General features: G+C 34.9%; 1 protein-coding gene across 1 annotated transcript in view; it reads left to right on the top strand.

The window, feature by feature from the left end:
- The window catches only part of LOC104911851 (inactive dipeptidyl peptidase 10-like), a 31,722-nt gene extending 22,106 nt beyond the window's left edge, over positions 1-9,616 (top strand). Inside the window, exons 3-5 of the mRNA XM_019617430.1 lie at positions 5,667-5,719; positions 5,820-5,901; positions 8,379-9,616. Coding sequence (XP_019472975.1) covers positions 5,667-5,719; positions 5,820-5,901; positions 8,379-8,537 — 294 coding nt within the window. The 3' untranslated portion in view covers positions 8,538-9,616. The remainder of the gene's footprint in view (positions 1-5,666; positions 5,720-5,819; positions 5,902-8,378) is intronic.
- Positions 9,617-12,437: the final 2,821 nt, after the last annotated feature.

The raw sequence follows: 12,437 nt of genomic DNA, 5'->3' as shown, positions 1-12,437 counted from the left end.
GTTGGCAATCTCTTTTTTTCTGTCATACTGATCAAATCCTGAAGAATCATTAGCTGCATTTCACGTGTAGGAGGTCAGGGTTGATGATCATAGTAAGTGTTTCTAGGTGTACGAACTACGAAGCAATGTATCATCAGCTGCAGTTTATAATTAAGGCATGCTGAAAGGATTTACTGGATTGTGGTGCAAATCCACAGTTCATGAAGAAATTAAATTCTGTGCCTTTGTCTGCCCCAGATACAATCCAGATGAAATCAGTCATCAACTCATCTAATTAAACTTGTGTTTCAGTTCATGCTGAATCTAAAACTGTGCAAATATCAACCAAACGCTTCATCTGCCAAGAACAGAATGATTCTGTATAGAGAGTGGATCCCAATATATAGTAACTTGTGTTACTGTAACTAGGTAAGGCTGGTTCATATAATTATAGCTGAAAATTAAGTAACAAGGTCACTTCTAATATTATGCAACAGAGTAAGTTGTACAGACGTCTAGCCTCATTTTAGTTGTAATTTGTACGTTGTTGCATCTGTGTGTATGCTATTGGCAGTCTGAAATGCTGTGGCACAATCAAGGCTGTGTCATGCTTGAGAAGCTGTACCACAGCCTTGCAGCATGAGCAGCTCCTGCAGCACTGCACTTCATAGCAATTCCCTTAACTGAAGTTAAATCACATGCAGGTAGATGTGTTGTTTTCATCTGTGGTACAAAATTAACCACCATCATCAACATGGTCTCAATCTGTGTGCTGTGTGTCTTCCTTTTGAGATGGCACAAGCTTAATGCTACTGTGCATTAATGTCAGTAATCCCTCCAAAATATGTCTGTCTCAATCCTATGCATGTATATTTCACTGTGTTTCTCTCATATTCCTTCTTTGCTTCTTGCCCTTGATTATTATTTGTAGTTCTGCCTATTCTACAGGCTACTTCTTTTTTCACGGGGGGAAAACAGGAAGAAATATATTTTTGCATTTCATTTATAAAATAGATTTTTTATGAGAGCTTAGTGCTTTTATTGTAGGTTTGGTTTTCAAACTGTGAATGAGGTTCCATGTATGATTGTGTGGGAATATTTCCTTGCATAAAGATTGGTGAATCTTTATTGTAGCCTTGTAATTGCTTTACCATGTTGAAGTCTTTTTGCTTGGTTTTGAATACAAGTAGAGTTTTCTGTAATTATTCAAGTGCTTAATTCAATTGTAGGAAAGAGGATGAAGGCAAAATCCTACTCATGTTGCTATTCCTCAGGCTGTATACAGCAGCCATCTGCTCCTTTGTCTGGCACCCACCAAGGCATTTCTAAATCATGCCTACCCATTCCTCTGTTGTATTGCTTATCATCTTAAAAACTGAAAAAAACTAAGGGTGAATGAAGAAGTGAAAGTATTCCAAGATGTATTCCTGTTTGTTTCACTGGTTTGGCGAGTCCTCACCGTGTGATTTCTTGATTCACAGGTGTCTTATGATATGTTCTTAAAAGGTTATTAATTAAGAAATACTATTGTTAGTTTTAGTTAGGTTTTGTTGCTGTTGTCATTATTGTTTTTCACCTGGTCTCAGGAACATTTGTTTCTCAGTAACAGTGTTGTTATAGATGGCTTGAAGAGGTGAGACAGGATCTGTGAGAAGAGGTGATATCTTTTATGAGACCAGTTGATGTAACCAGAAAAACAGAAAAGCTTTCAGTACACAAAATTTCTCACACTGGAATCTGTCAGCTTTGAACTCCCTAATAAGTGCCTTCTCTGCCTGCAAAGAAAGAAAAGCAGTTTCTTCTTCTTTCTATGAATAATTTTATTTGGGAGTCATGCAAGATATTGGAGCAGTTAAATTTTTCTGCAACTAAGGCTGATTATTGTGTTTATAACTGATTCATTCTTTTAATTCTTAGGAAAACAATATAGTAAGTTTTCATTCAGGACAATACTCTCTCATAATCCTAGATTTTCTCAGAGACGATCAGAAGTGTAAATGAACCCATAAAAAATGTGGTATTTCACTGATGAAATATCTTTATGGTTTGGAACGTTACCTGAGAAATGGTCTCGTCACGTGTCAGTGTGTTTTGAGGCCATCACTTGTAGATTATGCATATTCTACTTTTCCCATTATTTTATGATATTCTTAAAAAAAAAAATAAAAAAATAATGAGATGGGCATGGCTTCCCAGTAGTCTTCTTGCTATTTGCTAGATTCAGTACAAATAAATACATATCTACTGCAGGAATATTGTGTGTTAGAGACATATCCCATCTGAGTGGTAAACTTTGAAATAACTGCAAGAATACCGCAGATGCTAAAATTTATATTTCATACATTATGAAATGTATCTATGTATGAAGTTATTTTTTATTGTTCTTGCTCGGACTGAGTGCCATTATGCCCCATGAAAAGTCTAATTAGAATCTGAAAGGAGAATTTACAAAGTAGATTACAAAGAGCTGAAAACCACAGGCTGGTTCTTATTATGGATATCTCTATGGGTAAAAAAACAAAAATAGAAGACAATCTGTTCACTACGTTGCAAAAAGCCATGCTAGGAAAGAGGCATCATTATTGCTCTAAATAAAGCAATTGTGTTATTTCAGATGTTTTTTATAGCATAGGAAATGGGTATAGGATGCATTGAGGTGTTTGGCATTTTGTGATGGTAGTGCTGCAAGATTCTGAAGTCATCAGCTCTCCTCTGTTTCCATGGAGCGGAGGGCCCTCATCATCCTGTGGAAATACTGCTGGTGAGGTTTCCCTAGGAGCTTTTTAGCACAAGCACTATTCTGCTAAGAGATGTTTTCCACGTTATCCAAGGACAGCAAACTGCATGTTTCCTGGCGTATATTACAGGAGTGTATCTTGCTAAGAGTGTATTGAACATTGTTCTGCATCTTACTGGGCTGTATACATTGAGCTTCATGACACTATTTCATTTTTAGGCACCTTAGAAGGGCAGAGGCATTCCTTGAAAGATAGAAAATAAAGGGCATATAAAACTCAGAACAATATGTCATCTGAAAGTTCACATCTTGATTGATAAGTGTGGATTTTTGTTCTTTTTCTTTGATATGTTCTTACTGTTGGCTGTTAGCTGAATAATAGGTTGTTATGTCAATATATTTTGACTTGGAACCATTTGTCTTGAAGGCACTTTTTTCACCTTTTTCTTTTAGATACTTTATAATATAGTTCTATAATTTTGTTGTTTTTTCCTACACAAATGCGGATACATTTTTCAACGTTGAGTAGCACCACATGAAGTCCTACCTTCATCTGATGAAAGACTGAATTCAGAAGAAATCATAAAATGGCTTAGGTTGGAAGGGATCTCAAAGATCATCTGGTTTCAACTTCCCTGCTGTGAGCAGAGTTGAAATCACTAAATCAGGTACTAGATCAGGATGCCCAGGGCCTCATCCAACCTGGCTGTGAATGCTTCCAGGTTTGGGTCATCCACAACTTCGCTGGGCAGCCTGTGCCGGGGCCTCATCACCCTCTCAGTGAAAAATTTCCCCCTGAAACTGAATGTAAGTTTTGCCTCCTTTAGTTTAAAACCATTACCCTTGTCCTGTCACTATCCACCCATGTAGAAAATTTGATTTCCCTCTTGCTTAAAAACTCCTTTTAGTATTGGAAGGCTGCTATCGGATCTCCCCTCAGCCTTAATAGTAGGTATGTATGGTATTTCAGGTATTGTTCCACCTTAATGTTACATCATTAAGTCTTACCAGGTTCTCTTCCTTCCTTCGTGTTCTTTCACTGATATGTCAGTGCAGAAATAATTGTAATGCATTCAGTATTTTAAGGCCTTGCTCTACTCCTTTGTTTTACTTCCTAGAAACCTTCCCGGTGTCTTTATTCATTAGTTGATTCCTTTCCCTATATATAGAAGATAAATCTGTCACTATGACCTTTCTTCCTTCTCCTCAGTTTCACCTAAGTTAAGTATGGTAGGTCTTTTTTCTGTTGTTCTATCAACTGAAGTAATTAACTGTCTGTGATTAAATCTTTAGGCTTAGTCTTTTGATACTGTCCTAGTTAGAAAGCATGGAGTAGAGGAAATATTTGAGAACATGTCAGCATAGGAATGACAGCACTTCACAGTTGAATGCTGAAAAAGAGATCTCCACTGTAAATATGCAGTGATAGAAAACAGTGCATCCTGAGTTTCACTTTTTGAGCTGTCAATCTGTTTCTTTGCAAATTCCATCAGAAATTACGAGATTTTAAAATTTTATTAGTAGACATCACACACACAAAGAAGGAGCTGTGAGGCAGAATCTCTAAAGCCTGTTTGTGCCTCTTCCAAAGAGAATGTGGCTGGTGATATTGGGGAACGTCTGATCCTGATACTTTGAGGGTTGCTGATAAATCTCTTTGTTTAGTGCCAGGCTTGCTGCCTACAGCTAGGCTCCTGCATGGTGCCAGTTGTGGTGCCAAATGCTATGTGTTAGGGATCAGAAGACACAGTCTCAGCAGTTCATACAGCTCTATGCAAGATGGCTTTAACAAAATAGTGGAGGTTCTAAGCGTGATGCTGCTAGCTGGAGGTTAGCCTGCAAGAGCCTCCCAGCAGTGCAGTGCTTATCTTGTATGCCAGGCTTAAAAAAAATAAGATTTCCTACACTCTCTCTCTCTCTTTTTTTTTTTTTTTTTTTTTACCAATTTAGATTATGATTGTGTTTTGGTTTATGGCTATTGCAAACAGGATGAATTTGGAAACTTTCTGGAACTTCTTACTTATAGCAAATACGAGTAATTCAAGGAAAACATCAACAGTCACTTTTGAAAGTGACTTCATTATAATGATTTTCTTGTGTTGTGGACTTCTTTCAAAGCATCAATACTATTAATGCCAAAGACATTAATATCTCTACATTAACATTTAGATAGAAATTTTATTAGAAGATAAGAGGAGAGTTTCAAATGAAATATGAAGTCTCCCTCTTGCTGTTATAGCATATTTCTATTAAAAAAATGACTTGCTAGTTTAGCTTTTTTGATGTTGAAAAAATTTTGTGCAGTACCTTCGAAGAAACAAACTCTTCTCAACCCTCCTGGCATTTCGTGATACACTTCTCCTTTTCCTGGAGAGACAAAAGAGCAATTCCTCATCACTCTAACTGTGAGACTGTCCCCTTCAACACCTGTGTGCAAGTGCCCCTTTGGATAACATCTTGCAGTATGTGCCCTGTGCAGAAACCATGATGATGATTTAACTGTCTATGTCTCCTTGATCTGCTTAACTTAAACATTATATTATGTAAGCAGGCAGTCTACTATGTATATAAGTAGAAGCCCAGAAGATGTCTGTTACTGACTACATCTGTATAACAAAGTAATGTTTGACAGGAGAGAAAACATACAATAATTTGCTTTGATTTAGTAGATTTTTGCCCTTTGGCTTGGTGGTTGGGCATGTTATATGATGTATTGTACTGTTTCTCTGCACGGATCTTCTGGCTCCAAGTACTTCAGCTGTTATATTTTTCACTTAAATGACAATCTTTTTCATTTTAGTACAGGAAAATGAAGACAGCAGCATAAGAATATGTATTAACTCTGTTTTTCTCCCATCCAGAGAATACTGGCTTCCTGGGATCTTTATAGTAGTCAGTCTTCGGTTCAATATTTGTATTTGTAATCCCTATGTTTTCTTTTCTGTCACAGGTTTTTCATTATTCTTATACAGCTTCATACGTGATTTACAACATACACACACGGTAGGAAACACTGTTCTTTCAATTTGATGTCATTGTCACTAAATCTATAAATAAAGCAATGCCAGAGTATTCAAGTAAAAATCTTTACTTTCTTTTCAAGGGAAGTTTGGGAGTTAAACCCTCCAGAAGTAGAGGATTCAGTATTACAGTATGCAGCATGGGGTGTCCAAGGGCAGCAACTGGTAAGCAGAGTCATTCAAAATACTATGAAAAGCAGTTTAATAATTTATTTACTCTAGACAGAAGTAAAAACAAAACCTAAAAACCTTAAGGTCAGTTTTATTACATGGCTTTTACCTGGAAGTTGCATTAACTGTATGCTGGATGTTAGTATCTTTCTGTTCCAGGTCTTAGGGGATGTTTTAATTTTCATAAAAAGTAGTATGTCTTACTTTGTTTCTTTGTTTTTTAGTTGTTTTCTTCTTGTAATTGTTTGAGCTTTTTTTTTTTCCTAATAAGCAAAGTCTTTAATTTTGTATTTATTGAAAGAGTCAAACTTTCATCTAAATATACACCCAAGTAATTCTTATGATAGGCATGTTTATGGCCATGACTATGAGAACAGCAAAATTGAAAGTAAAGTTTTTAAGTTCATTAAGATCAATAAAAACTGTGTATGGTAGCAAGAAGCTTAACATTCAAAAGTTGATGTGATAAATCCAATCAATTATTTTCATTAAGAATATTACTGCCAAGGTAATTTGTGCTGCATTGAATTCATAGTAGTAAAAAAAAATGCTGTTTTAAATAATGTTTTCTATCAAAAGTTTTATCATATTCTATGATCATAAATCACTCCTTGTGACCAACTTCAATATGAGAAGTAAAAAATAGTGATTCTTGAAACAATGTTGATTTTAAACTGATGGTAGATGAAGACGAGAAAGACTTATAAAAGCCTCTAAGCTTCTACTCTCTGAATAGGGAATTCACATATCTTTGAGGTAACAATCTAATAATCTATAACAGGCATGATCTGAGAGCCTCTTTGAATGTGTGACTTGTTTATGTAGATAGGTTGTAAGTTCAGTGTCTTGCTTATTCATCAGGGTGGTGGGAACATAAAAAATGGTTCTGGTAGGAATGCACTGTATCAAGTAAGTGGAGTCAGGAAGGAAAAAAAAAATGGTATACTTGATATGCTTTAATAATTGACCACATTAATTTACCAATAATGAGAGTATGGTGACAGAATTGATGGTAACAAATATGTAAATTATTTATGAGGTGGTTTATGGTATGCAGTGGGCTGTGCAGGTTGTAACAGAAAGGTGATGCATTTGCAAAACAGAGCAGAATTAAAAACCATTTTAAATCAATTGCTGTTTGTAAGACTTTTCCTGTGCTATTCTCTAATCTAAAGTGCAACTAAAAGTACATGCGGTGATTACTGGGATGTGAATTTTTTGTTTTCCTGAGGTTTGTCTTAAGGACAGGGACAGACTTAACTAACAAAAGCTTCCAAAAAAAATAATAAATCAGAATAAACTCTGTATCTGTTTCACCTACATTGTCATACTGGAAATAGGTATGAATAATTTTACATGCAAGCGGAGATTGTATCCTATTAAGTCTCAGAACTGGAAAAAAAAAGAAAATTAAACAATCTTTTTTAGGTCCCGTCTAAATCATGCAAAATTGAAAATGGTAATTTATACTTTGAAGATAATATTACTTTTCTTTTTAATGTCCCTAGTAAAGTTAATGTCATGCTTTAAAAATATCTTTTCCTGATTCTGCAGGCTTTATGGTGCCATATGGTCTGCAGAATCAGGAGTTTGTATCTTTGATTAAAACACAAAATCTGTGTACTCTGAATGATACCAGGTATTGCCATATAGATGTAAACCTGCAATGGCAGCATACTTAGGGTCACTTTGATGAGAATCTTTCATGAGAGTGTTCTCTTGAAGCTATTTATATGGCAAAAGGAGGTTTCAAAATGACAGATGTGCATTGCCAAATTACCCTTGAATTTCAGCATTCATGTAGAGGTAGACCTCTGAAATGAAAAAGAGTAGAACCGTTCCAGTTTTCACTAACTTGGTGCTATGACTGGTCCTTGATGAAATAGTTTGGGATAACACGTGCAGTTGAATCCAACTGTTTCTTGCTCTTTAACTAAAGTAGTGGATTCTGTAAAGATTAAAAGAAAAGCTCAGAGAAACATCTGCTGTTTGAGTCATGACATTTTAGTGTAAAATTAAAGTGTTTGCCTTTTGGGAGAACAAACTTTTATCTAATGAGTTAATGCATTTTAATGTCACATAGCTGTTATTTTTGAGGACTGTTTCCAAGGTCATGCTCTTTAAAATACAGTCTTTTGAATGTGTTAAAACTGTGCTAGATCTAAATACTATTTCCGTGTATCTTGATATCTTGGGAATTTTTTTTTATGTAGTTGTTAAGTGTTTGTCATATTTGCTGAACATGAAGTTCAGCCAAATAATTCCAGGGAAGATAAAGCAGCACAAGTAAATACCTAACTGATTTCATCAATATTTATCTACCTCTTGTTTACTTGATTAGAGAACTCACCACATGTGTCTGAGAAAGATATCCTACATGTGGCAGGAAGGCCTTACCAAGGAGGAGAATGTTGCTGTTTTCAAAATACCTTATTCTTATTCAATGTTTTCTCCTCTTTGGTCTTCTCCAGTACTTTGTAGCAAATGATTCCATGCTGGACCTGGCATGGAGGCAGGGATGGGAGCACTGGACAGCAGAAGGAGAAAGCTGTCTCTGTTTATTCAGTGAGACGTATCATAGTAGAAGTCTGAATGTAAAATCTATTTTCAACATATGCAGTTTTCTATGAGAGATACAGAGTTCCTCCACAGCACTTGATGCAATATGGATAGTTTTTATTGTCTGTCACCAGAAAGATTACTTAAAGTAGCAATCAATGATGTGTGGTTAGAAGGTCTTCAGTTTGTCTGATCTTTTAAGAAAAAGTTTTACATAGTTGACACCTTAATTTCACTCTAGGTGGCACATGTTTATTTTGTATGACGTTCTTTCTATTCACTTTTATCCATGTAAACCACTTTGCCTTTGTATTTACAGTAGGTATTATATGTTATTTATTGAACTGAGCTAATTATTCTTATGATATTTTATGTGGTTGTGAAAGGAACTGTTGGATAAGCATAAATAATGGTCGATTCAGTTATGTATGAATGCTTATTTGTAAATAAATCCATATTTTATAAATAGCAGAAATAAAGCAAATGGTTTAGCTCTCTAGAATACTAAAAAATAAATAACTTTGTAGAAGCTTGATAGCTTTCTTCATCAAAATTTGATGCCATCAACAAGAAAGTATTATTAAATGGTAGGACTGAAGATGAGCTTTTATTATGCTTTAACGCAATTTAAGCCTCATTGTGTAGAATTACCTATTATCCTTTACACACAGTGAATGATTTGTTGGCTGCAGCTGAACTGTGGATTCAAGTTGCTCTCATCAAATTTTGGAAAATGTATAAAGTATTAGAGAACAAAGTATCCCTCTTGTTCCAATATTGGAAAGGATAATCATAACTAAAGATGCACAGAAGCTGAAGTATTTACTGAAAGAAAATGAGAGAAAAAAGAGAAACTAAAGGAAAAGGACCTCACTTTGTATTAAAACTATGTAAATCCAAACAAAAGGAAACTTATTAACAAAAGAGAGACAAACTTGATTTTATTATCAAAAATAAACACACTAGTTTAAGAACCCTCTGCTTTATTGTCATTCAGCGTTGTCAAAGCATTACTGCTTGGAGGTCAGTTTTGCCTTCTCTTCTTACCAGCAGTTATGGCCCCACTAAAACGAAAGCACCTTTTGGACTTGTGACAATTCCTTACTTCCTTATTTATTTATTGCATTAGAATACTGTTTTAGATAATACTGCAGGAAAAAAAAAAGAAAAAAAAGTTTTACTAATGTTATATTGTTTGCTGAGTATCCAGATTAACCACAAAGCTAATTTTGGTAAATACGGAGTTAGTGGGACTGTGCTGGACACATGCCTTGCTGAACAGATTCTTTAAGAACCAGAAGTTGCTAAAAGCTTCATTTAAAATTTGTTCTATCAAAGTTCAAAACAATACTACTGTAAAAATGGGTTACCTTCTGGGATACATTTGTGTTGTTTGTGCATAATAAATGCTGTGGGTACTTGGCACACCCTCCTGACAAAAATCCAGTGTTTGCAAATGAGGAAGAAAATATCTCAGTGTTCATGAGCCAAGTAGAAGCTTAATTAATGCTACTTAAGTAAGTCTTAAATAAATATATTTAATCTGTTTTTACTTTCAAAGTCTTTTGATGTTTGGACTTAAAGTATTTTAATACGAGTAACTTAAAATGACATATGGAAATATCAAGGCTTTATTTCATCTTTACTTTTGCTCATGATGCTAATGAGGCAAATGGCAGTAAAACTGAGAGGAATATGCGTCTTCAATTTATTTTGAAAACTAGAAATAAACAAGAACGTTTTAATGTGACATTAAACTTAAGTATGATTATTGTTATTTTAAAAACCCACTGGGAAGTTGATCGGGCACTGGAACAGGCTCCACAGGGCAGTGGTCACAGTCTCAACCTGACAGAGTTTAAAGAGCATTTGGACACTGCTCTCAGAACTATGAGTTGGATTCCAGGTGATCCTTTTTGAAGCCAGGAGTTGGGCTGGATGATACATGTGGGTATTTTCAAATTTGGGATACTCTTAAGATTCTGTAAATCTATTTTCCAAATGTTTCTATCCATAATTTTAGATTTCATCTGGGAAACTTCTTAGATGAAGTATGCTGAATGGTCAGATGCTGTTATGAAATTATATGGAAGACTTACTAGCATACTTGAAAAAGTTTTTTGCTTCTTTTATTTTTCTACCAAAACTGATTTTGTTTTTTAGGATCACTGTTTAACAGAAGAAATATAATATTTCTCTTTGCATAAGAATCAATTACCTGATAGTTTAGCGAAACTATTCTTCAATAATCTACTACTAAACATTGAATTTGCTCTTAAATTTCTCAAACCAGCATTGTAAAATGTAGCTGTTCTTTGCCTTTCCATCTAAATTATTAAACTCAAATAAAAAACTGAATGATTAGTTTCTCTGAAAGTATTCTACAGATCTAATTTCCATCTTCTATTATTAAGTGCCCCTTCATTTGAAAATAGAGTTGGAGAAGTTAAGTGCTAAATGCATGCTCTCTGGTTTCAAAAGTGGCACTCAGTATGAAATAATTTCTCTGCATCTCAGGAAAAAAAAAGGAAGTGGAGAATGCCATTTGGGCAAACAGATAAAAATATCTTTTCATCAAAGATTGGATATTTTCTATAAAGCTTTTGAGAGCTGTAGAGAGCATGGACAATTAGAAGTGGAAGCAAAGCGTTGCTGAGCACAGTAGTTGCTTTGTCACTTAATTGCTTAGTGAAATGCAATGAATGTGTCCTGGTATCAAAGGTAACTTTAAAATTTCAAGTGGTAAAGGTTAGATATTGCTAGCTCTTTGTGAGGATAGCTACTTGGCTCCATCTGAATGATGTGAAGGAATAATAACAAAATCATGTTTTATAGTGGTATTATTCCTCTACTACTGTTTTTCATGTGAAACAGTAAAAGGCCCAACATCTCTATAGTGAATAATTTGAGAGTGGAGATAAAAGATGTTTATCCTTCCGTTTTCCTGATTCTCACAATAAAAGATGTCTCCTCTCCTCCTGATTCTTATTCTGCTGTCACAACTCTAGAATGCAACTAATGTTCAAATCGGTATCTAAAACATGCACACATGTAAATGAACTTGCATATCTGTAACTGTTTCATAAGCAAATATATTGGAAATCTGTCATATCATCATGCTAGAAAGCCAATTATTTTTCCATATTTATTTCCATAAACAAATATGGAATTTGTTTGTATATATTTGTTTTTATATATTTACACACAGTTCACTCAAAGAGGAGTATGAATAGACATAGATGCAAATGTTTGGTAGGAGCAATCATTGGAATTTGTCTTCATAGCAGCCTGCAGGGAGCAAAGAGAGCAGAAGTGCTTCCCTCTCATCTAGACTATCCTCTTGTTCAACATGTGTATGTGTAACAAGGTGTATCTGAATATCCACACTTAATTCTGTTAGCTAATATTAACTGCAGTTCCAATGGCTCATAAAATAGGACTGCTGTACTTCTTGTGTGAAAAGTGCATAGCTTCTGGTAATGCAGAAACAGAAGTCTAAAATTCTTTAGAAACAGCCACCCAGGAAAATATAATTTGACTAAATATAGTCAAATATAGTCAAGGAGAAGAGGGATCAAAATCTGATTGTACTCTTTTGCTAAATCAGAATTGGGGAAGATGAGGTAGCAGGATTTATTGTGGATTGTATTTTCACAAATTCTGAAATCTACCCAAAGCACTGCAGGCAAACCTATAGCCGTGGATCATGTAATGTATTCACTTAGTCAATTTATACTTGCTGTCAAAACCAACCAAACAACAACAGCAACAAACACTGAAGTCTCATACCACAAAATTGGATGGATTTTAGTGAATGTCATATTCTGATATCATCGGAAAGGCATCTTAATTAACATGTGTCAAAAAAAGAAAGGGCAGCACTTCCTCAATTTTATTGGAAAGCAAGGATGTAAACATGAGAGTTATTGTGGAATTTCTAATATCCTATGAGTTCAGCCCTGGCATATTCT

The sequence above is a fragment of the Meleagris gallopavo genome, chromosome 7, assembly GCF_000146605.3.
Source record: "Meleagris gallopavo isolate NT-WF06-2002-E0010 breed Aviagen turkey brand Nicholas breeding stock chromosome 7, Turkey_5.1, whole genome shotgun sequence".
In the NCBI taxonomy this organism is placed as follows: Eukaryota; Metazoa; Chordata; class Aves; order Galliformes; family Phasianidae; genus Meleagris; species Meleagris gallopavo.
Note: the sequence above shows the minus strand (reverse complement) of the source record. Positions and strands in the feature narration are given on the sequence as shown.